The sequence below is a fragment of the Cyprinodon tularosa genome, unplaced genomic scaffold (genome assembly GCF_016077235.1).
Source record: "Cyprinodon tularosa strain WSP-4 unplaced genomic scaffold, ASM1607723v1 ctg372, whole genome shotgun sequence".
NCBI lineage: Eukaryota > Metazoa > Chordata > Actinopteri > Cyprinodontiformes > Cyprinodontidae > Cyprinodon > Cyprinodon tularosa.
This window is the reverse complement of record NW_024039088.1, coordinates 943790-968660: the sequence shown is the minus strand read 5'-3', so window position 1 is coordinate 968660 and position 24871 is coordinate 943790. Positions and strand designations below refer to the sequence as shown.

Here is a 24871-nt window from a genome sequence, read left to right as displayed (position 1 = left end):
GTGCTGCTGCATTAGTGTGGGATGGGGAGGGAGGTAAAATTGCGCTCATTATGTGAAATTTATAGGAAGATGACTATTAGATTCTAATGAGGTTGGGAGTGCCAATTTTCATACATCTTTATATGAATCTAATATCCCCAGCCAGAAGTAGGATGAGAGGCCAGGACAGTATGTGATATTGAATGTATCTTATGGAAATCAACCTTAAGATTCACTGTAAAAAAATAAAATAAAAAAATAAAATAAAAAAAAATAGTAAATAAGATAAAATGATAATCTAATAATCTAAACACACAAGCTTCCTTTAGTGACAGGAAAATAAAGCTTAAGACATCTGAAAGACGTCTTAAAGAGCATAACATAATGGTATTACATACCACTGAATGTCAGGAGAAATACCAGGAGCATCAATTGTATTGTTAAAATAAAACCATCAATTTGCATAAATAAATAAATAAATAAACTTTATATAAATATAAATAAACATTTGAGAATAATAATAAGAAAACTTTTATGCAGTGTATGTAAATATCTAATTATTTAGGGGCCATTTCATCCTGCACCAGCAGGCGGCTCCAAGTGTTTCAAACTTCCACGTGTAATTCATTTTCAGAAGACTAAAATATCCATCAGTGCCTTTATATATGAAAACAAAGAAACATATTAAGGCCGTTTATCACGTGTATTTTGTTATTTTGGTTATAAATGAATTAAACCCCTGAACATTATATTTTTTTGCTAAATTCTGTAGCAAAGTAGTTAGAAAATCCTACATTTCGGCGGGACGTGAAGGCAACAGGCATGACGCCTCCTTCGAACCGCCTGAAAACAGACTTAGAGAGAGAGAGCTCCTCAATACAGCTACTAGGGTGCCTGGGCGTTTTGATAAGCGTTTCGAAACTACAAAGGTAAGATAATTTCATTAAAATGGCCAAATGTTGACACTTTTTTGTGGAAAGACAAACGATAGCTATCCTGTGAGGTTTTCTGTGTATGTGTGTGTGTAGGGGGGGGGGGGGTCTGCTTTAGAAGATAAGTCGTGTCGAGGTATAGCTGTCAGTAATTGTGAAAACTCCTAAGGTATCACAAACTGTTGGAACAACTACGCCTTATTTTGTAGCATATGGCCGTCAGTTTATCCCTAAACCACACCAGAGCGATATATTTAAACGCAGGCATCGCATAAGCTAACCAAACGCTCACCCATGGCCTTGGTTGGGGGTTAGAAACATTTCAACAGCTGCCGAAAGAAAAAAACATCTCCGTTATCATGTGTAATCCCGACCCTAGAGAGGCCAAAGCCCGTTTCACCGCAGTTACACTGACGTTTTCACCACGTATGGGTTTGTGGGTTATGATGGTCGAGCAAGAGGTGGCTATAGCTAAGATGCCATCATTTGTTGCTGTAATTCTGCACTAAAAGGTATCATGCTAGCTGTGGTCTGGAAGACTCCAGCTTTGCTGTCTATTTTTAGATGGATCAGTGAGTCTGTAAGCTCCGGTACAACGTCCGATTGTGTGATTGTGAAGTGGATCCCTGTCTTTAATACAAGTAGGCAGGCTCCTATTAACTATGACTTTAGAAATCTTACAGGTGTGTGTTTGTTGAAGAGTGACTGATTTGTTTGGAGGTTTTAAAAAGGTACTTCAGAGAGAAGGACGACTAAAAATAGGTTGGATTTCACCTTTGAGAGACTTCTATTCTATTCAATTCAGTTCAGTTTATTTATATAGCACCAATTCACAAGGCACAGATCATATAGTCTGATTGATTCAAAGTTTTCTATCTAAGGAAAACCGGTTGATTGCATCGACTCATTGACTCAGATGCAATCCCTCACACTAGGCATGCTTATAGTGAAAGTGGAGAGGAAAAACTCCCTTTTAACAGGAAGAAACCTCCAGCAGACCCAGGCTCAGTGTGAGTGGCCATCTGCCGAGGCCGACTGGGGTTCAAGGAGATAGAAGCAGTGATACAAAAAGCCAGGCAGAAAAGCTCCGAACCAACTCCCATATCAGAAGATGAAAAGAGCACATCCAGCCAGTCACAGTCAGAGAAACAGGACTACATTGGAAAAAACATCTATATAAACACAGGTGTTGATGGCAGTAGCACAGCTGATATTTCTCTCCATGGCGGTGTCCCAGCCAAACAGAAACAGACGAGGCAAAGATACTATGAGAAAAAACAGAGAGAGCATAACGTTAGAGATTGAACTGACTGATTATGCAGAGTGGAGGAATAGAGATGAAGCAAAATGATGAAATAGTGTTCCCTATGTCCTCCTGAAGTCTAAGCCTATAGCAGCATAACTATAGAGATAGCTCAGGATAACCTGAGCCACTTAAACTATAAGCTTTATCAAAAAGGAAAGTTTTAAGCTTACCATTAAAAGTAGACAGGGTGTTTGCGTCACAAACTAAAACTGGTAGTTGGAGCCTGATAACTAAAAGATCTGCCTCCCATTCTACTTTTAGAAATTCTAGGAACCACTGGTAAACCTGCAGATTAAAAGCGAAGTGCTCTAAATTATAACATTATTATTGTTATATAACTAGCTGAATCTTAGAGGCTATTTCTTAACTATTTACACTTGCATTGACCTTTGCCTATTTCTTTTTTCTATAAAGTCTGATGTGCAAAAGCTGATTTTTATTCTATTCATTTCTTTTCAATCTTTCTCCTAATTTAACTCCATAAAAATGGTAAAGATGTTGCACCAGGTTCCTTGATAGAAGTTTTGAATTTTACAGTTTAAATAATAAATATTTAAACAAATTTTCTCTAATATTTCTTTCTTAAAACAGTAAACTAAATAATTAAAAATACCATAAATAGATAATGAAATGTATCCTTGCATTGTAATAAATCTTTATAACACAAATGTAATAAAATGGGCACACACAGTTGGTCGGATCCTGTTTGAAATTCAGGAAAGCAGCTGCGTTGAGTTATTTGTGTATCAATAATAACTAACAGCATTTAGAAAGAGATTACCGCATGGAAAATATATTAATTGTTTTCTTTTTATTTCATTTTTCCATAAAGACATTTTTCAGGTTTTCTTTAATGAGTTCTGGTGCAAATAAACCTTAATGACATCTAAAACACCTTCAATCAGCAAATAGGGAAACTCCCAAACCAAAGGATTTTTTTCTTTAACAATTAAAAACACTAATAAGGAATCTTTTGTCATTAAGGGGGGAAAAAGTGTTCTGCTTTTTCAAAGTTAATCTTAAAGTTGAATCCTAAAAAGAAAAAAAAACAAAAAACAAAAGTTTGATGTTATGCTCTTGCTATGACAACAAGTAAATAATAAAAATAACTCGGTGATTTTGAGTATTTACTTTGTTATTCAGGTTGTCTCTGAAACCTGCACCTGATGATAAATAAGAAGATTTTTCTTCTTTGCTAAGGAAAAGTGCAGCCATTGTTGCAATTATAGATCTTGTAAATAGAACAAAAACACCACCTCAGAACTACTGATAATAACAAGCTTTAAATTTCCTTTGATTAGAGAAATAATGAAAAGTTTCCTCATAAAGAAACGTATGTATTGCGATGTATTACACATATATGGATGTATTGCAGTGCAGTTTGCACTGGTGCTGTTTGCCAAGGTAATTTGTTTAAATGACTGTAATATGCAAAGCATCCTTTCTCTTGAATGCATTTCCTCTGTAATTCTCTCTGTTACTATTACATAATACACCAGAACGTCACTTATTCTAACAATTTCTCCAACCAATAACATTAGCACCAGGGTCATGCATTTTGACGTAATTTCTTTAAAATCAGTAAGTTTGATAAAGCTGTTTTCTCCCCACAGCTCTGAATGTGCCCTGTCCTCTTAGAGGACCAATGCCTCTAAGTGAATTAGTTGTTATAACGACCTGTCTGTGGTTTCTTCCAAGAGGCTGCAAAGAAATCCAGTGTAGACTGACAAAGCTAGATCAGTTGAAGGAGACAGTTATCTGAACAAATAGATAGTGGTGTGTCTAATAAAGGGAAGCAATGAGAAAGCAGATTGAAACATGCACATGACACTGGCGGTCAGTGTCAAGAGGGCCAAATGTGAAAAAGAGGTTATTGTTGTCTCTGTATCCAGCCTTTTGCACTGAAAGCAGCATTGCCATCCCAAATTATGTCTGACTCCCAGCCAGCGAGGAAGTGAGAGGGGTGCGCTGGACTAGCGTGGTGCAGCAGCGGTTTTGGTGGAAACAATGAGCTGTCTGTGGTCTGTGTGATTCAGCTCTGGAAAACTTGTCAGTTGACAACCTCTGTTTTGGCCAAACATTGACTTAGATATATCGCCCTGTTAGAACTATTAAACCTGGTCATCCTGAATCAGCCTTAGATCCTTATCGGCTCTAGATCACTTTAAAAACTATAAAGGAATTGTAATATTTAGTTTTAAACAGGCTCTTGTTTTGTGGCCCCAGCTCTGCAGGGTGTACATAGTTCTCTTCCTCTCCAGTTCTCGTACCAAAGCGTCCTGGGGAAAGGCACAGACTCTCACGAATGCCTGCTGTGGGTGTATGAACTTTATCGAAACAAGTTGAGGGGGCAGATAAAAAAGTATGTAACCTTCTTTCTGCCTTCTTCTCAAATAATAAATGTAAACATCTGTTTTTAAATCCTTAACAGTTGCTAATTAGAGTTTAGAAATAAAAACGAAGTTGCCGTGAAATTCAGAGCCTCAACCAACAGGTCTGCTTGAAGAATAAACAATGACTGACATATGTTGACGTGGCTGGGAATGAGTAATATCAACATCCAAGGGATGAGGCTGAAAACCGGCCAGGGAATAAACAGATAACGCTACTAATGGAGGAAAATAAAATTAGAAATCTGGCCTGCCTACAGTGCATGATGTTTTTATTTAAATGAAATGAAATGTAGCTCAGGCCATACTAAACAGTGTTAGTTTATTCTTGTTTCAGTGTTACTGCAGAAAGAGCAGAACAGGTGTAATATTCTGTGTAAAACACATCTTAGAACTGCTAAATATTATGATTGTCTGGTATTTATACTTCTTCATATCAAATGCATGTTTTCCGACTTGAATGATTAGGATGCACTGATATGAAAATCTGGGCTAATATTGATAACCGATATTAATATTGCAAGAATTGCAAGCAGATATTTACCTTTATCATATATTTAATATATTTAGCTCCTTTGCTTCCCCTAAACACCTACAGCACTTTTCATATGACTGCCCCCTCCCAAAAAAAAAATCCTACAAACCGTGCGACCATAATTTTATTGAATATTGTTGATATGCCGTTTAATTGCATTTTACTGGATAGTTATAGCGTTAGCAACACATTTGCTACGTGAGCATTGCAGACATGGAGTCTGTGGCTGCAGCTGTAGGCTTTGCTCAGCAATAGGCCAACGCTCCAACAGGGTCAATTATAGCAACAACATAAGTTGCCACGATAAGGAGACAAAAAATTCCCTGTACCTAGCACAAGCCGTCCGATCAATGTCTCCGATTTTAGCGTCTGATGAATGTTGCTCACAAGCAACAGCTGGCCGTGCAGCTTACAGTCGAATTAGAAGAGCTGAGCAGTCATTGCCCTTTAAAATAAGGTCACGTCTCAGAGGGGATGATGGAAATAAAAGCCAGTTTTTCTTTTTTAGCAAAAGTTAGTTTTGTGCAGGCCTACTTTAGTGCCTATAACAATTTGTCAAAATGCAGACATTTCAGAACTGCCGGGGTCTTTACTTTGCACTTTTCTGGGATAGATATGAGTTGTTTTGCTAATTTATTAGAGGGATTCGTGAACGCAGACTTTTAGGGTAAGCTGTGTTTGTCATTTTAAACATATAACAGAAAAACTGTCAAAGAGGCAAGAAGCCTTGGCCTAAACAATGAGGAGAGAGAGACAATCACCTGATTTAATCTTCATTTCTTTTATTTATCTTTTAGTTTTATGTGAAAATAGCTGGATGTTTTTTTTTTTTTTTTTTTTTTCAAACAATAATTTCTAAAATGTTACATTGGAAAAGTTTTATAGTTGAGGAAAAGTAATTTTCCTAAGTCGGCACAGGTATCTGTTGGGGTCGTTCTTGGCTAGCTTTCAAGTTTTTTGTTGTTGTTGTTGTTTTTGTTTTTATATCATTATCAGAATTATATCGTATATCATGATAGAAGTTTCGGCCATATCGTCCAGCCTTACCTTTATCCCAGGTAATAATCAGTAATTGTTTTTTTTATAATTGCACAATTAGAGTTAATTGATTAATTCCTATTCTAAATAACTCCTTTTATTATAAACACATAAAATGTATGTCTACAGACATCTAATTGCCTCGTATTTGTCCTACTAATTGATTTAAAGTTGACATTTTAAAGGTAATAGTCTCATTTGGGTCCAAATGCTTATTTTTTATGCATTAAGAATTAATTTGACATCAGTGTGTATAACTGATCCCTAGTACTGGAGCAGGTTCCCACTGCCACCCTGATGGCTTTGATCTTTTTTTTTTATTAATCACTGATTAGGGATGTTTGGAGTAGGAGGTCTCCTCAAACCAACCAGAAGCTTCCATGTTGTCTCCACCATAATTAGAAACACATGCAGCTTTATTGCTGGTCACATGATGTCCCAGTTTTATTTTTGTTGCCGAGGAGGCGAGTAGGGCTTTAAAGGCTTTTGTCTTGTTTTTCAGAACAATATCATGTCCATATTTAGGATTAACGTCAAACTACATTGAGTTAAGATGTCAGTCAATGTTTTATATGCAGAAAATAAAAGAATGTTAATCCAGCATGTTAATAGTCCGGCTCTGCTGTCCAAGCTGTTTTAAACCAAACTGGGTAATTCTCCAATCAAACGCTTCCAAGGTTCTGAATAATTCCTTATTTACCTTTTGCTCTTTTTTGTTGCTTTTGACTGAATTCAAAATGTACTCTTATTGAAGTTTTTTAAACCTGTCTAATAACAGAGTAAGTCTTGAGAAGGTACACGTTAACAACAGGTTACGTTTATCCTTAGTTTAGATATTGTAAATGGGGCTAAAACAATTAGTTGGATTCGTTAATAATCATTTATTAAAATAGTCATCAAGTAAGGCATGTTTTAGAGACTCTAAAATCGTCTGTCACTATGCTTTTCCAATATGCAAGTGAAAAAGTTTACTTTCACCTGGTTGAATTATGCAGAAAAACGTTTTGCTAAACAATTATAATTGATCCAAAAATAATCAACAGATTAATCGAAGGGCAAAATATTAGTTAGTTTTAGCCCTAATCTTGTCAAATAAATTTTCTCTTATTTAACGTTGACTTAAATATAAATCCATGCCCACATCTACAGCTGTATGATCAGATTTGATTTATTTGTTGTGAATTAGAGGAAAAAAGGCAACACTAAGAGCGTGACAAAATTAAACATTAAGTATTTTCTTTTAATCTGTGGCTATGCAAAGTAAAAGAAAAGGTGCACAGTTTTCCAGAATTTGTTCTCATTAACAGCTTCACACAGAACAACTGGAACTAAATAGCTGAATAGATTATGTTGGACGACTTTAAAACCAAGCTCCATCGTACTTCAGGTTCCTAAATTAAGCCTGGTTGAATTTCAATCAGCAAACTTAAAGGGGATGATTTAACAAATACAATAAGGGTTCCAAAGTTCCCAAACTGCTTTGAATCTGCGGTCGTGGTTGGAAACTCCCTTTCTCTTTGACGAATAAAAAAAAAAACGAAACAAAACAAAACTCAGTGTGTGGTATTGTTTTATTCAAGGGCTGCTTAAAAAATGAAAGTACATGAAATTCAACAGCGAGTTGAAGGAAACCACGCCCTGCGTCCGTCCTCTGTTTTGCTTGAGTAAGACCTTAGTTCTGTGTCTTTTTAAAGGTTTGCAACAGAAAGAGATTCGTGCATTTTTGCAACGCCATGCCTATTGCTTAGTTTACGCCTCTTGCTCCTTTGAGAATTTGTGGGAAAAGGGAGTGTTTGGAAAATAAAATATCATTCAGCAGCCTAGGAATCCTTCTGGGGGGCCAACTTCAATCAATAGGGAGAAGGTTTTAAAAACCAGCATGTCCGTGCAAGACGCTGTGCAGACCAGTTTTCTGTTTGGGTTTACGTTTGATTTTCACATGTTTGTTTTAATCATTTTATTCTGAGTTCAGTGGAAAGTTTAGAAGCACATGTATGTTAGTCACTGTGAGTATTGAGATATTACAACACTTGTGAATGAATCAGCATATAATATTATTTCCTCTTCAGGGAAGGTAGGGTTTTTTGCAGTTAAAGAACGTACGACTATTCAGTGAATAGAGTATGGCTAAAGAAACTCAGAACCATAAAAAACATAAAAAATATAAGTTAAAATTTCTAGTAAATGCATAAGGACTTTTTTGTAACTTTATAAACCTGTAATAGATAGTTAACACATAGCTTTTTTTATTGTCACTAAAAGCTAACTTTTGTCAGAAGTAGATCTGGTAACCTGATATCAACCCTATAAAAGTTCCACTGGAAAACAAACATCATTGTGACGCTCTCAAGATAAAGCTCCATGTTTAAAATGGTTGATATGATAAGACGGTTGACTAAATATTGCATGGCTAATTATTTGCTGCAGATAGTGCCCCCGTGTGACAGCCTATTTTTATCATGTTTTGTAGCAGCGTGCAACTGAGCAGTGAGAGGCGGTTTGATGTACTTTAAAGTTTCTGAGGAAGCTTCAGGGGATGTTTTATATTTTATATTGTCAGCAGAAGGTCTGGCTGTTGGGAATCTGTCATTTTATGATGCTTATTGTGTATCTAAATAATAAAAAGACCATTGATCTATTAATTAAGCTAAGTTTTGTTGTATAATTATACTGTAGCTTGTGTGTTTTACTTTGCAGTAAACCTGGTCTTGTGTTTCTCCACTGCATTTTCACTAAAGATAAGTACAAAACAAAAGATCCAATCCTAGGGTTGCAAACCTCAGCGCTCATTTTCTTAAGATAACATATTCAGTTTGGGTAATTTCTCTTTCCACGTTTTTGAACCCTACTCACAACTAGGGGTGTGGGAAATAATCGTTTTGGCGATATATCATGATATTCGGCTGCCCAATATAATATCGATCTTTCACTTCTTAGTATTGGTAAAAAAAAAATAAAATGGTTACATAAAACATTAATGGGAAAATGGGCTACCTCTGCACCACCACTCTGGCAGAAAGCGCTGTGGAGCCCTTTAACTGTGTGTGCAGCACCAAATCTGTATTTGAGGCAGTCACAGTGGAAGAAAACCCCAAACAACATGGATAATAATACCTAATCAATATTTCCCGATGAAAATATACAGTACTTCCTGTTTTATCTCATCATTTGATTTTGATAGCAGGGGAAAATATGGCAATATATAGTGATACTGCAATATCGTGATAATATCGTATCGTGACCCAAGTATCGCGACATGTATCGAATCGCAACACTCATGCCAATACTCACCTCTACTCACAACCAACTCCAAGTCGTTTTAGAATAGAAGCAGGTAGATCTCAGAAATGTGTTAACACATCATGGGATTTTTAAACAAGGTTATGATCTTGTAAGAATCTGTTGCATTGAATGGTTGGGTAAATTAAAACTAAACTAAGACCAGTTAATCAGTGGTGTTCTCTGGGTTATCCATTGTAAGAACAATCAGCTGTCCTTCAGGGTTTTTTGATCTTGTATTAGACAAGGCCATTACCAGGGAACGTGGAGGTTTTTAATGGGAAGGCGACCAGATGCAGGGAGCCACAGGTAATTAGTTGATGTGGGTCTGGTGCCCTGGTGGAGCTTTTTACTTGATATTTTTTTTTTTTACCCCCAAACAGATTGTTTTCAAAGGTTTTTGTCACCCTGACTTAAAGAAACACATACGTCAACCTTTAACTGTGAATGGAACCACATTTCGGCTTTAAACACGCTCAGGGCTGAATTATTAATTCTTCGCATGTTGCAGAGTCGCAAATGGGAAATTTTAGCTTTGCTGGAGCTTTTAAACTGGTTGAAGAAACAGTCTGACAAAGAGGACGAAAGAAAACATTGAGACACATTTTCCAAGCTCCCGGGAGATGAGCAACTGAGGAGAAACAAATCCTTCTGGATTTTTGACACATTCCCAGCTTATCTTACAACAATAAAGTAATAATAAATAATAAAGAGATTTATGTGACCTTTCCATTTCTCAGAATTTTCTGTATGACTTCCTTAACCTTGCCACTGGTACATTTAACTCATTCTTAAGGTAAGACTGGCCTACCGTGTGAGTCACAGGCAAACATGGAGTTAATTCGTAGCCATAGTGTCCATCGCATAAACCTGACTGGCCCAGTTATGTCAATATTGACATCATATTTGCAGTGTTTGTATACCAGCTGTAAATGGATCCTGGTGAGAGTGTTGCGCCTTGCCCATTGTCAGTGTTCTCAGTATGAAATAAAAACTGAAAGAGGATACTAGTTTTCCGAAAGCTGAGCCTAAAACAAAAGAACGAGAGCTCAGAACATAATTTGTACAGAGAGAGAACGACCTTTTGCTGTCAGAGCAGGTTTCTGTAGAGGTAATATCATACATGTGACAGAGATTGATAGTCGTCTGACTAAAGATGTGTCGGATGAAGATACCTTGACAGGATTAGCTTTTGTTCGAGTTAAAAAGCAAAGATGACTGAAATACAAATATTTAATGATTGACCTGTTTTGGTTTGGATGTGTGAATGTTGGCAAAAGTGCCTATCTCTTAATGAGTCTTTTTTTCTCTGTTCTGCTTTTTATGGAATATTAAAGCTTTAAAATGTTTTAAGAAATGTTCTCTACCATAGTGAATAAAGCATGTAGGACCATTAACTTTTACTCCTTGGACCAGATTAGATAATTGTGCACCTTTTATCTATAGGAATAAACAAACCCTACCATATATTAAGTGACTTCTAGTCTCATTGTCGGGAGAAACCCAGAAAATTAGCAGCTCAAATGTTGCGTAAGGAGGGCTGCCTTAGATTTATCAGGGTCGTCTGTTGCATTTTTAGGGCTTTTAAATTGCTCTAGAATACCTCGGCCGTGTATTAGACTATTTAAACTGCCGTTTTTTTCTGTAGTAGTTTAAGGATTTGCTTGAAGATGGTAGAACTGGGATGTAAGCTGTCGTTTCGAGTTATTTCCTATAAAAGAACGGAGACATTTCTAACATCTGAAGTCCTACTCTGCATTACTTGTATTTTTTATAGAAGGCAAAATTACTTCTCAAGCAAACGAGATGCTTTCCTCTTGTTTTCTTTTACTTGACATTTAGGTTGTAAAAATGGCAAAGTAAAATGAACACCATGAACATATACAGTATGTAAGAATTAGGAAAGCAATAACAAGATGTAATTCCTGACTGTAGTGAGGTGCTGAAAGTTTAGAAGTTGACTTTCAAAATGCTGAAATGGTGCTTAATCTTTTGGAAATGTATGTATCTAGCTTGGCTGCTCTTTCATTAAATAATCTGCTTGTCTGAGTAGAAAGATGGAAGAATGGAGCTGATAAAAGATGAACTGGAGGGATAAACAGTTTTCCTCCTCTCGGGTCATTGTGCTGGAGCTGGTGAATTTATAGAGGGAATTTTGGACCACATATCTGTGATTGATGTTCCACTTTCAGCTCAAATTGAGGTCAGGTATTTTAGGAATAAAAAGCAGAGCGGCGTTTATTTCAGACGTTTTTATTGACTGCACATTGAACGGTTTTAAGGCTGTCCAGTGCTATCTGCTAAACCACGGGGGGACATGGTGTGACAGTGTTACTGTCACATTGATGAACTGTTGCCCTGATGTCCCAAATTATAACAGTGGTAGTGCAATTTGTTTCACCATTTTTACGGTGATAATTATCTGCTTGTTTCATACAAACAGCGATCTACCTTGGAGTAAAACATGCATGATTGGTATTTATTATGTTACAACTTGACAGATCTGTTTAGATTCTTGATTTGTGTTCAAGATTTAAGAAGAATAAATAATCAACAGGTTTATTGTCATGTATGCAACAAAAATAATAACTAAGCACTCGGAATACTAAGTGTTTGTAGATGACTAGAATGATGAAAGGGAAAGAAGGTTTATCCTTGTAAAGTCCATAGGTTACCTTTTAGGAGTTTGGTTGAGAAGCGAAAACCGTAACTTCCTCCGTTAGTGTAAACATCTGGGTCCAAGTGAATGATGTCAGTGATGTAAGAAGAAGTCAGTCAGTGTAAACACAATACAATAGAACCCTGTTCTTTATAAGGACCCGTCTTTGTGTGCTTTAGTTACACAGCACATAGTTGCCCTCAGCTCGGAGTTGTTTTTGACACAAAGTCACTCTGAAGGCAGAAACTTTAAAGGACGCCATGCTTTAGATTGCATATCGATGTAATTTAATGAATGATACATTTTAAAGATCAGAAACACTCACGTGTCATGTTTAAGTCTATTCAATTTGTACATTTTCTGGATATTTAGAAACAAAAATATTTCCCTTTTTATGAGCTAAATTTCCCTAAACAAAGACATAGTAAGGAATGAGGATTCCCCCAGTCTCAATCTGAAATTTCGTTACAGGTAATTGCTTTGCTAACCCAGCCAGACCAATACACTTCAAATATTTGAACGTATCTGTTATAGTCTTTGTTCACCATGCCTGTTTTAAGAATCAAATTCAGGTTATCCAATTCTGGTTTTTGGATGCATTTAGAGCATGATTACACTTTGCTTCAATTGATGTGCACTATGTTCCTAATGTTACTGTTACCAATACATTGGTGTTAGTAGACCATTGTCTAATGATTGTTAAAAAAACAGGGTATATATTTATTATGGTGGAAAAGGTGTGAGCGATTTGTACACTGGAAAAAATCGAAATCTAGATAAGTCATTTTTCCTTAAAATAAGTGCATTTGTTCTTGGATTGAGGAGGTAAAATAGACATTTTGAGAATGGAAGAGGACAATTTAAACTTAAAATAAGGAAACATTGTAATGTATTGTCTTATTTCAAGGTGCATATTATCAGATTATCTTATTTTAAGAGTAAAAATACTCATTCCATTAGCAAACTATCTCATTAACCTACTCAAAATAAGGATAAATACAATTAATTTAAGATATTTTTACTTATTTCTAAATCGTTTTTCCAGTGTAATATGCGTGCAAAGGTAAAAACAAATTTAATTTGTTCTGATCATTTTTTTTTGTACCAACTTGATATTTTTTTACGATTTATAGACCTATGGGTCGTACGGAGTAAAAATACTACATTTCATCAGTAATACCTGACCTACATTAGTTTTGTTATGTATCCCTTAACTCTAGACTCTCTTCTTCTTTTTCTAATGGTTAAAGTTTGTTCAGTTTCTTCTTTCCAACCCCCTTTTTTTTTCCCACAGCACTATCTGACCCTTTATGCTAATGTAGCAGGTTTCTTCTCTGTTCTGATATGCCTCACGGATATTTGCACTCATGACATGTCTCAGTTTGCTCTCAGTTTATTGTGTGTCATAAACCTTTTTCTTTTTTTTTGCTTTTAATGTAAGCTAATAGTTGAGCTGCTCTCTGCTCCTTATCTGTCTGAGGAACATGGGAGGATACACAAAGTCAGATGACGCATAAACATGGTGTCTCTTTTTCTGTAAATGTTGCAAAGAGATTCTTTGGGGAAACTGATAGTATAGACCAAAAGTCTTTCAAAGAGTTTTCTTTATTTTCATGACTATTTTTTAATGATAAAATACATCCACAAGATATTCTTTTTTTTATTTCTAGTTTTAGGTTGGTTGTTGGTTGAGAATTATTCTTTTTTTTCCATCTTTGTATTCATTTGTAAGAGATTATTTCCAACAACAAGCTTTAAGCTGATTCATCGAGCAAAGTTCATTCTCACAGCTGACTCGGTGACAGCTAATCTATGGCGTGTAACAGTCTGAAGGAAGAGATTGCTTGTAGCCGTTCTTTTTATCTTTATTAAATACTCGTCACTCTCTTTCCTTCTGCTGTGGGCCAGCTGGGCTGGCTTTGTATGTGATACTGTTTGAAGTCTCAGGAAATGCAGGTTTAATGCTTTCATTTTTTTTTCCATCTCTGGTGGTTATATAATACATAAACATATGAATGTACTTCGAATCTGATGCCAGGTACAGTTGGAGGTGTTGAAACAGAACCTGTTTGATGGAGCAGATCTGTAATCAGACAAAGGATCAGGTGCCTGTGTGTAGTTTTGTAATTTTTCCAACTGTCCAGGTGGCTGGTTTTTAGCTGCTTTGGCCATATCTGGCTGCACAAAGGCGCAAGTGTTTGATAGATGGGGCTGATCTAATGCTCAGCTTCAACCTTTCTGTCTGGTTTATCCGTCCCTTCACCATTCCACCTAATGGGCTTGGTTTCCTCTTCCTGTAGCTGCAGATCAATCAGAACTTGTCCCCACATTACCCTCACTTCTTCCACAACCATGCAACCTTGAGCTAGACGAGCCGCGCCCCACGTCTACCACTTTGATGTGCAACAGATGTCTCCGTATATCTCTATGGCCACAGCTGTTGACCAGATAGGGGAAAATCAGGCTAAAAGGGAGTTGGTGGGAGTGAAATTTTTTTTCAGCAAGGAATTTTTAACATTTCTTTTTGTCTGTTTTTAGCTATATATTAATATATCATCTAAGTGTAAAATCCTATTATAAACCATTTATCTCAAATACTCTTGTTTTAGCGTAATGACAAATGTGAGCATTATGTTTATTTCAAAATGTCGTCTTGCTGGATATTTTCTCTTAGACTTACAGTAACAAAACCCAGCTTTTCAAAAATTAACAGTACAAATAAATATAAAGCCGATCAAACCAGCATTTAAAAACAGTGGATTCATAGTGATAGATGCACATGTGCACGGAAATAAGGCTCGTTGAACCGATAGATTTACCAATCATTAGTGACGCTAACAATGTTCCAGTGCATTGCAACACGACTGCTTCTTCCTGTTGAAGTAATAGATGATGTCAAATGAGCATGTTAACTTTTTTCCTTGTTAGTCTGTATATTCCCCGATCTTTCTAACGAAAAGGACTGTTTTGGTCCAATTTATGTTAGTTGTTTTTGAAATAACCATGTAGATATGTTATGTATTTATTGGATATATTTTTTCGTTTTCTTTTTATCTGTGGCATATTGTTTTCCCCAAGACTTTCCTTTTTGCTGTGCTCTCAGATTTCAGAAGAAGATGCTGGCCTGACCTCAATTTGATTTCCCTCTCAGTTCAATAATCCAGAAAATCATTCTTACAGAATCGGAAAGTTCCTCAATGTTAACAAACGTCCAACGTAGTAAAGAAGGACGAGCATTCTAATGACACTAAACACTAAAGCTGTTTTCTTTTCTTTTCCCTAAATAATCAAAGGATTTTAGATTAATTGACTATCAAATCAGTGGCATAATTGGTAGAAAACTGAATTCAGTTGTAAAAAGTAGCAAAAACAAAACCAGACAGAGCACCCAACCCTCCTCTTTGAAGTACACCCATACTTTGATTCTTTATTCTTTGAAAATTCTTATAACCTTTTATAACCAAATGTCTTTGATGTTGAAGCAGATGCTTTGGTCAGCTGTGTTTATTGTCAAGCTGTACTTCAGACAGAGGGAGCTGATATTCCTGGCTGACGTGTGCAGCATGCACAGACTTACCGCTGTAGCCTAGTGAACTAGCCCCAGCCGCCAGCGGCCAAAATCCTTTTTGCCTGCTAGTGGTCTAGCCTCGATCAATGCCCCAGGCCCTAGAACTGGCTGGCCAATCACAAAGCAGAGATGTGTTTTGAATTTTTGGATGCAAAGCTGGCGGGGTTTTGAGGGAGTGATGACAAAGCTGTGCGACGCTGGAGAAATGACAACAAGGAACTAAAGCTACGGTGCACGACTATGTTAGAAAATTAAGCAGATAGATTTGCTGTGACAGTTCGTAATTATATACTGATAATGTCAACTTAAAGGAATAGTACACCCAAAACATGATTAGCCTTCATTTTCTACTCACCCCCATGCTGAACAACACTCTGGAGTACTTTTTTGATATCTCAAATGCATCTGGAGATCTGGGAGGCTTCTTGCTGTCTGCTGACATTCAAATAATGGAGGTCTATGGTGACCGAGACAGAAAGGTCCATAAAAGTCCACAAAAAACGTGTCAATATTCCTCCATACTGCTCGTCCAATGTATTCCAAGTGTCCTGAGTGGGTAGCGTCCATAATTTACTCGAAACGAAGTCATTTAGAATATTTTTAGAGCATAAACAGTAGTGTATAGGATTTCCTGAAAGCGCACACGCGCGCTCACGACGCTACGGAAGCCGGCAGACCAAACCAGATGAAAGTGCGCATTCAGCGTCTGCTCTGCCAATAATGCAAGCGTAGAAGAAGAAATGTGCTGTTTACCTGTGCAAAGAAAGAAACAACGAAAGAAAAATGTCTGAGGACTTCAGTGTTGAGGAAGAGCATGAGTTCTTTGCCGAGCTGAATGCGCTGGTTTGGTGTGCCGGCTTCCGTAGCGTCGTGAGCGCGCGTGTGCGCGCTTTCAGGAAATCCTATACACTACTGTTTATGCTCTAAAAACATTCTAAATGACTTCGTTTCGAGTAAATTCTGGATGCTACCCACTCAGGACACTTGGAATACATTGGACGAGCAGTATGGAGGAATATTGATACGTTTTTTGTGGACTTTTATGGACCTTTCTGTCTCGGTCACCATAGACCTCCATTATTTGAATGTCAGCAGACAGCAAGAAGCCTCCCAGATCTCCAGATGCATTTGAGATATCAAAAAAGTACTCCAGAGTGTTGTTCAGCATGGGGGTGAGTAGAAAATGAAGGCTAATCATGTTTTGGGTGTACTATTCCTTTAACTCTGCTATATTCTGTGGAAGAGCCACAGATATCTTTGGCTTATCTGTGTTGTGGCGGAGCTTCTTCAAGTCTCTTGTTTTTTTCGAGGGAGTAGGCTCCCGAGCTCTCTTTTCAGCAGCTGTTCGTTCTGCGGGGGCACCTGCTTCCACCTTGTTTTTAATCCACCTCCAATAAATTGGAAGATCTCTTTCCATTCTATTCAACACCGTTGTACAAGCTCGACAGACTCGATTGAATTTCCCCGGTGTAATCGAAACGTTCACTCCAACTTTCTGTAATCTTTCTGCCACTGACAACGGTTGATTTAAACTTCAGAAAAGTTGGATACAGTGGTGTAGTACCACAGCTACTCGCATGTGTTTTTTGCACAGACGACAACAATAGTCCAACGCGGTGATCTCAACAAGTTAAGCCTTGCTCACATCACATTCTGTTTATTTACACTCCCCCACCAGCTTTCTGTTGCGCTTACTACGTCACAGTCAATTGCGCTCATTGGTCAGATCGTTGGCCAATAGACACAGACATGGTTTGAAAGACAATGGGCTGTTCTCATCAACAATCTCCCAATGTCTTATTCATCAAGGCCAGACTAAATTACACATTTAATCTCACATTTAGTCTGGTTTATCAGGCTAGTACCTATGCCAAAGGACGCTGCTGAACAGCAGTTTGGAAGAAAGCGGTTCGTCCTAGCTTTGCCGTTAAAGTATATTTTAACAATAACCATTATCAGACTTTAATTGCACTTAATTTATAGTTTGGGGCAGTGGGGGTACAGGGATAAAGTGTGCGATCCATGTGTAATAACCCAACCGTTGCAGGTTCACGTCCCGGCCTGGTAACCTTTGCTTCATGTCTTTCCTCTCTCTAAGCGAGTTTTCTGTCTAACTACTTTTTAAAAATACAAAACTTAAAGGCCAATAGAGCCTAAAAATAATCTAAAAAAGAAAAAAAATACTTTCATTATTAAAAGCAGATTTTATGTTTTAGTATTTTAAAGGGAACAGCAGTCTCTGCAGAGACACTGTTGCAACTGCCTCCCCGGTCCCAGATAAGTATGAGAAATTTAAGGGAAAATCAAATGATTATTTGGTAGAGTTCCAGTATAACATGTTGTCTGCATTATGCATAATGTATTTAAGTTATTAGTGAATTAAAGCAGTTTTTTTTCAGCTTTTCAATCTATATTTCTTTTAACAGAGCTCTGTTGAAGAAGCTGCTGAGGTGAAGCTAGCCGACTTTTCCACCCATTCCTGAGATACATCCGCTGCCTTGCTTCTCTCTTCTATGACGACAGAGACCTGGACTTCTGGATGAAAGACGCATCATGTCTCCAAACCGTAGACGTGTTACTGCTGCCTCATAGACATCCAGGCCTCCAATAGACCTTGCCCTCTAGTTTGAGGACTCTCCTAATTCTCACCTTTGACCACTGGCCAAGATGAAGAAGGTGGAATCATGGTCGGCAGCAGATGTTTCTAATTGGCTGAGCAGAGAGGGGATGCCAGAGTATGCAGACGCTCTCACTCAGATAGACGGGCCCGCTCTGCTCAGGCTCACCAAGGCAGATTTTAATGTGCCTCCCCTCTCACGAGTGTCATCCGATGGCGGACAGCGGCTACTGGAGCAGATGGAAATACTGCGGATTGAGACCCATTTGGAGGATCATAAAAACGGTCACGCCAACGGGCACTTAGTGGGGATCCCCAATGGAACTAGTAAGGTGCAGAGGAACGGCACTCCGGGGAGGAAAGACTTTAAACAGGAGATGATCCACATTCCTATGCCAACAATAGAACCCACTCGCTCCTCATTCCCTACAGAGTGGGGGAAGACAGGCATAGGATTCATCTATGCTGTGGTCTGCTTCGTCACCACCAGTGTTGTCATTTCAGTGGTCCATGAAAGAGTTCCTCCGAAAGAGCTGACCCCACCTCTGCCTGATAAGTTTTTCGACCTGTTTGACAGGCGCGAGTGGGCTTTCTCCATCTGTGAGATAAATGGCATGCTGCTGGTGGGACTGTGGCTGATACAATGGACTCTTCTCAAGCACAGGTATGGAGGAGCTTTGTTTTGAGTTCGGCCATGTCTAGACTAGACAGGGGCCCCGTATAACGTTCTCATAGCCTGATTTAAAGTACCACAGTTTCACTGTGTTTACACAGAAATAAAACTGAAATGAATTACGTGGTCTAGTTGCTTTTATTTAAAACAGAAATGCCACGAGTATTCCTACTGCTGTTAAAAATACCTATTACAGTTGTAGATATGTTATCAGTGATGTTTAAATATTAATAATTTTTTTCATTTTTCAAATCTTATTCTTTGGAAAATATAAAATTGAGAGAAATGCTTAACTTTTTATTGATTTAAGAAAAAAAATGTAGAAAAATAAAGGCTTTTACATACCGTACATTTTTTGCTAGATTATGTCCTATATTATGTCTCTTTTATTTACTATCACACAGGCTCAGAAATGAGCCAACTCACTATTCTTTACACCCAACCTTTAAACTGGACTTAAACTGCATCCTGTTTAGATCCTGGACATGTATATGTTAGTGTGTGGGTGCGTTTGTGTGTTATAAGACCTGTTGGAAACATATAGGAACTTTAAACTTGAAAAGTATGAATTTGTTGAGTTTTTTCTGCCTAATAGACTCAACACATTTTTTCGTTTACACTGGGAAGAATGAGGTGTAGGGGTTTATGATTCTCCATACTTTTTATAACAAGTGAAACAACCCACTTTGTCATTTTATGTAAGCAAGGGCCAGAGTAAAGGAGTTGTCTCTCTAACGGTGTGCAGCAACAGATGGGGTAGCTGTGATCTTTTGGAGATGCCAGTTGCTCCCCATTCACATATATCTCCTTAGAAGGACTTTAGAGTACACACAAATATTTACACTTTTAAAACTTGATGCTAACTTATTCTTTTTCCCTTTTTTTTTCACAGATCAATAATAGGCAGGAGGTTTTTCTTCATTGTGGGAACACTCTACCTGTACCGATGTATCACAATGTATATCACTACTCTTCCGGTTCCTGGGAAGCACTTTAAATGCTCACCAAAGGTAGGGTATCTACATGCTGCTTTGTCTGAAAATAAATGCTAACTTATCAGTTAAAGAAAAGTAAATTGCTAAACAACATTTGCTCACCAAGAGCTTTTCTTTAATAAGGCATTCTAAGTTCTAACTAGCTTAATCTTTGACCTGTTGCTTAATGTAGTTTTGATTACATTAAAAGCTTCAAATGTTCCTGGCTAAAGACGTGTATGTTACATTTTTTTGGATTGCTCGATTGTAGTTGTGTAGACTTTTTTTTTAAGCCTTATTTACCCTTTTACCTTTATCACATTTTGCTACATTGCAACTAAAATCATGAATCGTTATTATGGATCAGTATAAAGCAGTTCTTGATTGGGGAGTGAAAAGTGGAGCACACTGGTTGTTTAATGTTGTTAGTTAGATCGCTACCTCCTGTTTAATTCCAGTGACTGAATATCTGATCAAATTCCTAATCAGCATCGGGTCTGGACTTTGGCTGTTCCATTTTAACTCACACATTCCTGTATGAAGCGTTTTAGTTCTGGCCGCATGTTTGTTGTGATGCTGAAAGAGTTTTGCAGGCTCTCAGATTTTCTTTAGGGTTTACCGTATGTAACTACAGCCATCATCTCTAAAAGTCCATCCTTTCTGTCCCAGCCGAGGAAGAGCCTGCACACGGCTGGAAGCTAACTCCACCATGTTTCATGTAGAGGATCCTTTCTTCAGATTAATGCACAATTCAATGTTTCTTTAACATGCTGCATTTTGCATGTGGGCCATGTGTTCTTTTAACAAAGGCTTCTTTCTTTCCACTTGTTGATAAAGGCCAGATTTATGAGGAGGGCACAGCTGATAGTTGTTGTGTTAACACATTCTTCTACTTCAGCCGTTTATCTTGACTGCTTTTCTAAAATCTTTCATTTATTTATTTATTTTTTTCACAAGGAATGTCAGCTTGGGTTAAAAGCCTTGTTTTAGGTAGGTTTGCAGTTTGGCCACACAGTGAGTTCCCAGCTTGTATTGCCTTTTGATAATGTAATCCTATTTTAAAGATATCCATATCTGTCTCCCTGGCCTTAATAGAACAATATAGCCAAAGCTATAATTACTTTCAAGTCCTTAAGTTGCCAGGTTTTTTTTTATTTGTGGTATTGAAAAGAAATCAATAGTTGGTTTTTTTTTTTTTTTTTTTTTTTTTACATTTGCTGCTTAAATCTTTCACATTCAATATGGGTTTGAAGCAGTGATTAGTTTAAGATTCAGTTCTGGTGCTCAGACTAATATTTTGAAGGTTTGGGGAAGGATGACTAGTTCAACCAGATGTTTTTCCTCTAGTCAAACACTTATTTGTCATAGCTGGTGTTAAAAGAGGTTAATTCTTTAAAAAGAGACGAGTCTTTGACTGGAACATTTTCAAATATTGTATTGATGAGAAAGAATGTAAATGATTTGTATTTGTAAGGCCTTATATAGAGGGTCCCTTCAGCTTTAATTGAGAAATGTAGGGTTTTAAAAATGACATATATTAATTCAAGCCATAAAAATTGAAGGTAGTTATTGATTCTTGATTTTCTCCTGTTCATCCTTAGACGTTCCTGTTTTTGTGTCCTTTGATACTTTTCTAATGTGTGATTTCCTGTTTCAGCTACTCGGCGACTGGGAAGCACAGACGAGAAGGATCATGAAAATGATCGCCGGTGGCGGCCTCTCCATCACAGGCTCCCACACCATGTGTGGAGATTATCTTTATAGTGGCCACACCGTCATGTTGACGCTCACGTTCCTCTTCATCAAAGAATGTAAGGACCTTTGACCTCTCAGCCACATTGTCTTAGCCACATTGTCTTCTGCTTTATACTGTAGAGGTAGCAGGTTTGCAGAATAGTTTATCACATTCGAGCAAAAAGAATTAGTGTTTTTTAACCCAGTTGCTGTTAATTAAACAGTCCTGTTTGTATCTTCCGCCTTTGTGATACTCATTTGATTTTGCTTTGACAACTGATTTCTTCAGGAAGTTTTGAGGTAAAACGATGGGGAGGAAGTGTAGCACTCTATGCTCGTCCTCCATGCAAGATTGGTTTCGGTGTGTTAAGACAAGGCAGTCCATGTGACCGCGCTCCAACCTGCAACTCTCTCTTTTAAACTTCAGGCTCTATTGTGTAAGCTTGTGTGTTTTCGCCTCACAGTTGCTTCACTTAAAGTTGTCTGCGTGGTAGAGAACTGCCACATTTATGTGATATATTATTAGATTTTCTTTCAGATTTGGTGTTTTATTTTCTTTTTCAATTGGCTAAAACATATGTTGATATTTTTTTGGTGTATGTCCATTAATCAAATTGATGCAGATCTGACATCTAGTGGTAACAAAGCAGAAGAGCTTTGACTGTACCACTGAGGTGCCACATTATATCAGTTTAACTTTTGGTACCATTTAATTATCTAACAAACTACTATATGCAGCCTAATGTCGTGTACAAACATTTAAAGGCAACATTAATAAAAAAAAAAATCTCATTTGTGAATAATGAATAAAGGACTTTCCTGCAGAGGTAACAGTGAGTTTCTTCCGTGTCTCTTCCAGATTCCCCGAGGCGTTTCTGGTGGTACCACTGGATCTGCCTGGCGCTGAGCGCCGTCGGGATTTTCTGCATCCTTCTGGCCCACGACCACTACACTGTGGACGTGGTCGTGGCTTACTTTATCACTACACGCCTCTTCTGGTGGTACCACACCATGGCCAACCAACAGGTGAGACTATCTAAATTCAAAGTGTGGTCAGGAGGCCGTTTAAGGCCCTCAGGATTATTTTGAGGGACACTTTGCCAGAATTCAAGAATAGCATCAGCATTTTTTTTGCTGCAGATACATGTTTATGCAATTTTACTGGCTTTCAAAAAAAAAAATAGTACAATTAAAAGCATAATTTACCACAAGGTTTGTTTGATTTTTCAACTTTAATAAAATTTTTTGTAAAAAGAAAAAAACACATCTAGTGACTTTGACAGAAAAGTAGTCTGGGGAACCAATTTATTAGACTTGGCTAAATTGATTCATATTCATATCCTGTTTTTGTTTGTCAGACTACAAAAACAACAAGATTCAGACAACGACAATAAGCCTGAACATTTTAGGCTACTGTTTGGCTATTTTTTTTTTTATCAAAGTCAGACTGTTTTCCTTATTTAATTTATATTTTGCAGGCTTAGTGTACTGTTAAGCATGTAAAAAAAAAAAAAAAAAAAAAAAAATGAAACTAAAAAAACAATAGAAGTTAAAATGGTTTTAAAGTTTTAATCTGAAATAAATTTGACCTAAATCTTTTAGCCCCTCAGTATTTTACACTGTATTGACTGGTCTGCTCCTTATGGGTTTTATTTGCCTGATATAGCCCTGCTGTAGGCAGTGATGAACCAAAAGAATAGATAAACATAGCGTAGCAAAAAGCTCTCAAAGCAGAATCAATTTGTGAATTTCTAAATTTGGTTTCACAAACGACCAAAGGTGTGAAAACGGCAGCATGCACTTGTTTTGAAGACTGCTCTAGATTTTCCTTTGACTCCTTTTGTGTTTCTGTGGTTTCAGTCACTGAAGGAGACCTCACAGAACAACATGTTTGCACGGGTGTGGTGGTACAGACTCTTCCAGTATTTTGAAGAGAACGTGAACGGCACAGTTCCTCGGAATTACCAGCTGCCTCTCTCACTGCGGGCGTTGCACTGGAACCGGGGCATGAAGTACAGCCGACTGGACACCCAGTGACCCCTGTCTATCTGAGTTAGGCTAGGACTGTGACTCAAACAAGTGCTATATATATATATATTTTTTAATCCATGAAAGATGGCACCTTAGCGCCATCTTCTTCACTCTTACTAACAGGAGTATCCCAGTCTAAATGGGTAGCACTGTGACTGTCTAGACAGTTTTATTATCCTTCTGTTGTCCATTTCAGCAGGTTTTTGTAAGCACACTAATTTATTTTTTATTTCAACTTTATTATGACTCAAACATTTCTGCTGTTCTATCATTTCAAAGAACTCTTAAACCTCCTTTCTTTTTTGGCACAAAAGCCTCAATCATTTCATTATTCTAGATTTCTAGTTCAGTTGGCGTCAAACAGATGCTTATTTGAGAACCAAAATGCCATAAGCATTTAGCTTTTTTTTTTTTTTGGTTGGTTTTTAAGCGACTTACTTTTGCTTAACTGTTCTTGCTGAAATGTCTCAAAGGTGCAGAAGATATTTTTTCTAAATATATCAAAGTTTATTTTTCAAGAGAGAATTACGATTCTCCGGCTAAAGATTTTTAGATTTTTAGCTTTTTCAAAGATGGATAGCGGAAAGCGTAAACATTTCATGTGATCTAACTTTAACCCAGTGCCTTCCTTAGCCTGATTGTCAAACAGTTAAAAGTACAAAATGTGTGGTTGTCCTAACCCCCCCCCCCCCCCCCCCCCCCTCCCCCTCCCCCCCTACCACCCCGTTGCAGGTAAAGCACCATCACTGCAACACTGTCAGTCCTGTACTTATGAATGTATACAAAAACAAACACAACCAGACTACGCTTAGCCTTACCAGAAGATCAGTCTTCTCAAATATAAGTGCAACGTGTTCAATATCCTGTTTGTAAACAAAGGCTTTACCACATCTGTTGAACAAGGAAAAGGAAAAAAAAAGACTGTTAATGGTTTTCCAATCATAGCATTTTTTAGTCTTTAAACAGCACAAGCCATGTTCAAAGCCGGATGACGGATATTAATTTTACCTTCTCAAACAAAGTTATCTGAAAATCACCCCTTCCTAATTGGCCGTCCGATAAGAGATGTCTCCGATGTTCAGAGATAAGAGTCGTCGCTCCGGATCCGGACACGTCTTGTGCATCCTTGCAGCTGAGACCCCTTCCTTTGCTCCCC

The 24871-nt window shown here is 37.6% G+C and overlaps 1 protein-coding gene across 2 annotated transcripts; it reads left to right on the top strand.

Annotated features, from left to right (window-relative positions):
* The first annotated feature begins 792 nt into the window (after positions 1 to 792).
* On the top strand, positions 793 to 24407 carry zgc:91976 (uncharacterized protein LOC492359 homolog). Of its 2 annotated transcripts, XM_038296586.1 has the most exons (6): positions 793 to 908; positions 18113 to 18967; positions 19869 to 19986; positions 21608 to 21761; positions 22544 to 22710; positions 23545 to 23721. In XM_038296586.1, the coding sequence occupies exons 2-6, from the start codon at positions 18354 to 18356 to the stop codon at positions 23719 to 23721; spliced, it is 1230 nt and encodes a 409-aa protein (XP_038152514.1). In that variant the 5' UTR covers positions 793 to 908; positions 18113 to 18353. The 2 variants fall into 2 exon arrangements, with proteins under 2 accessions (XP_038152514.1, XP_038152515.1); XM_038296587.1 differs by lacking the exon at positions 793 to 908 and having other exon boundaries at positions 18354 to 18967; positions 23545 to 24407.
* Positions 24408 to 24871: the final 464 nt, after the last annotated feature.

Coding starts and splice junctions, on each gene's coding strand:
- zgc:91976 (XM_038296587.1), top strand. CDS start 18,354: ATGAAGAAGGTGGAATCATGGTCGGCAGCAGATGTTTCTAATTGGCTG. Junction 19,987..21,607: donor ACTTTAAATGCTCACCAAAG/GTAGGGTATCTA, acceptor TTCCTGTTTCAG/CTACTCGGCGACTGGGAAGC. Junction 22,711..23,544: donor ACACCATGGCCAACCAACAG/GTGAGACTATCT, acceptor CTGTGGTTTCAG/TCACTGAAGGAGACCTCACA.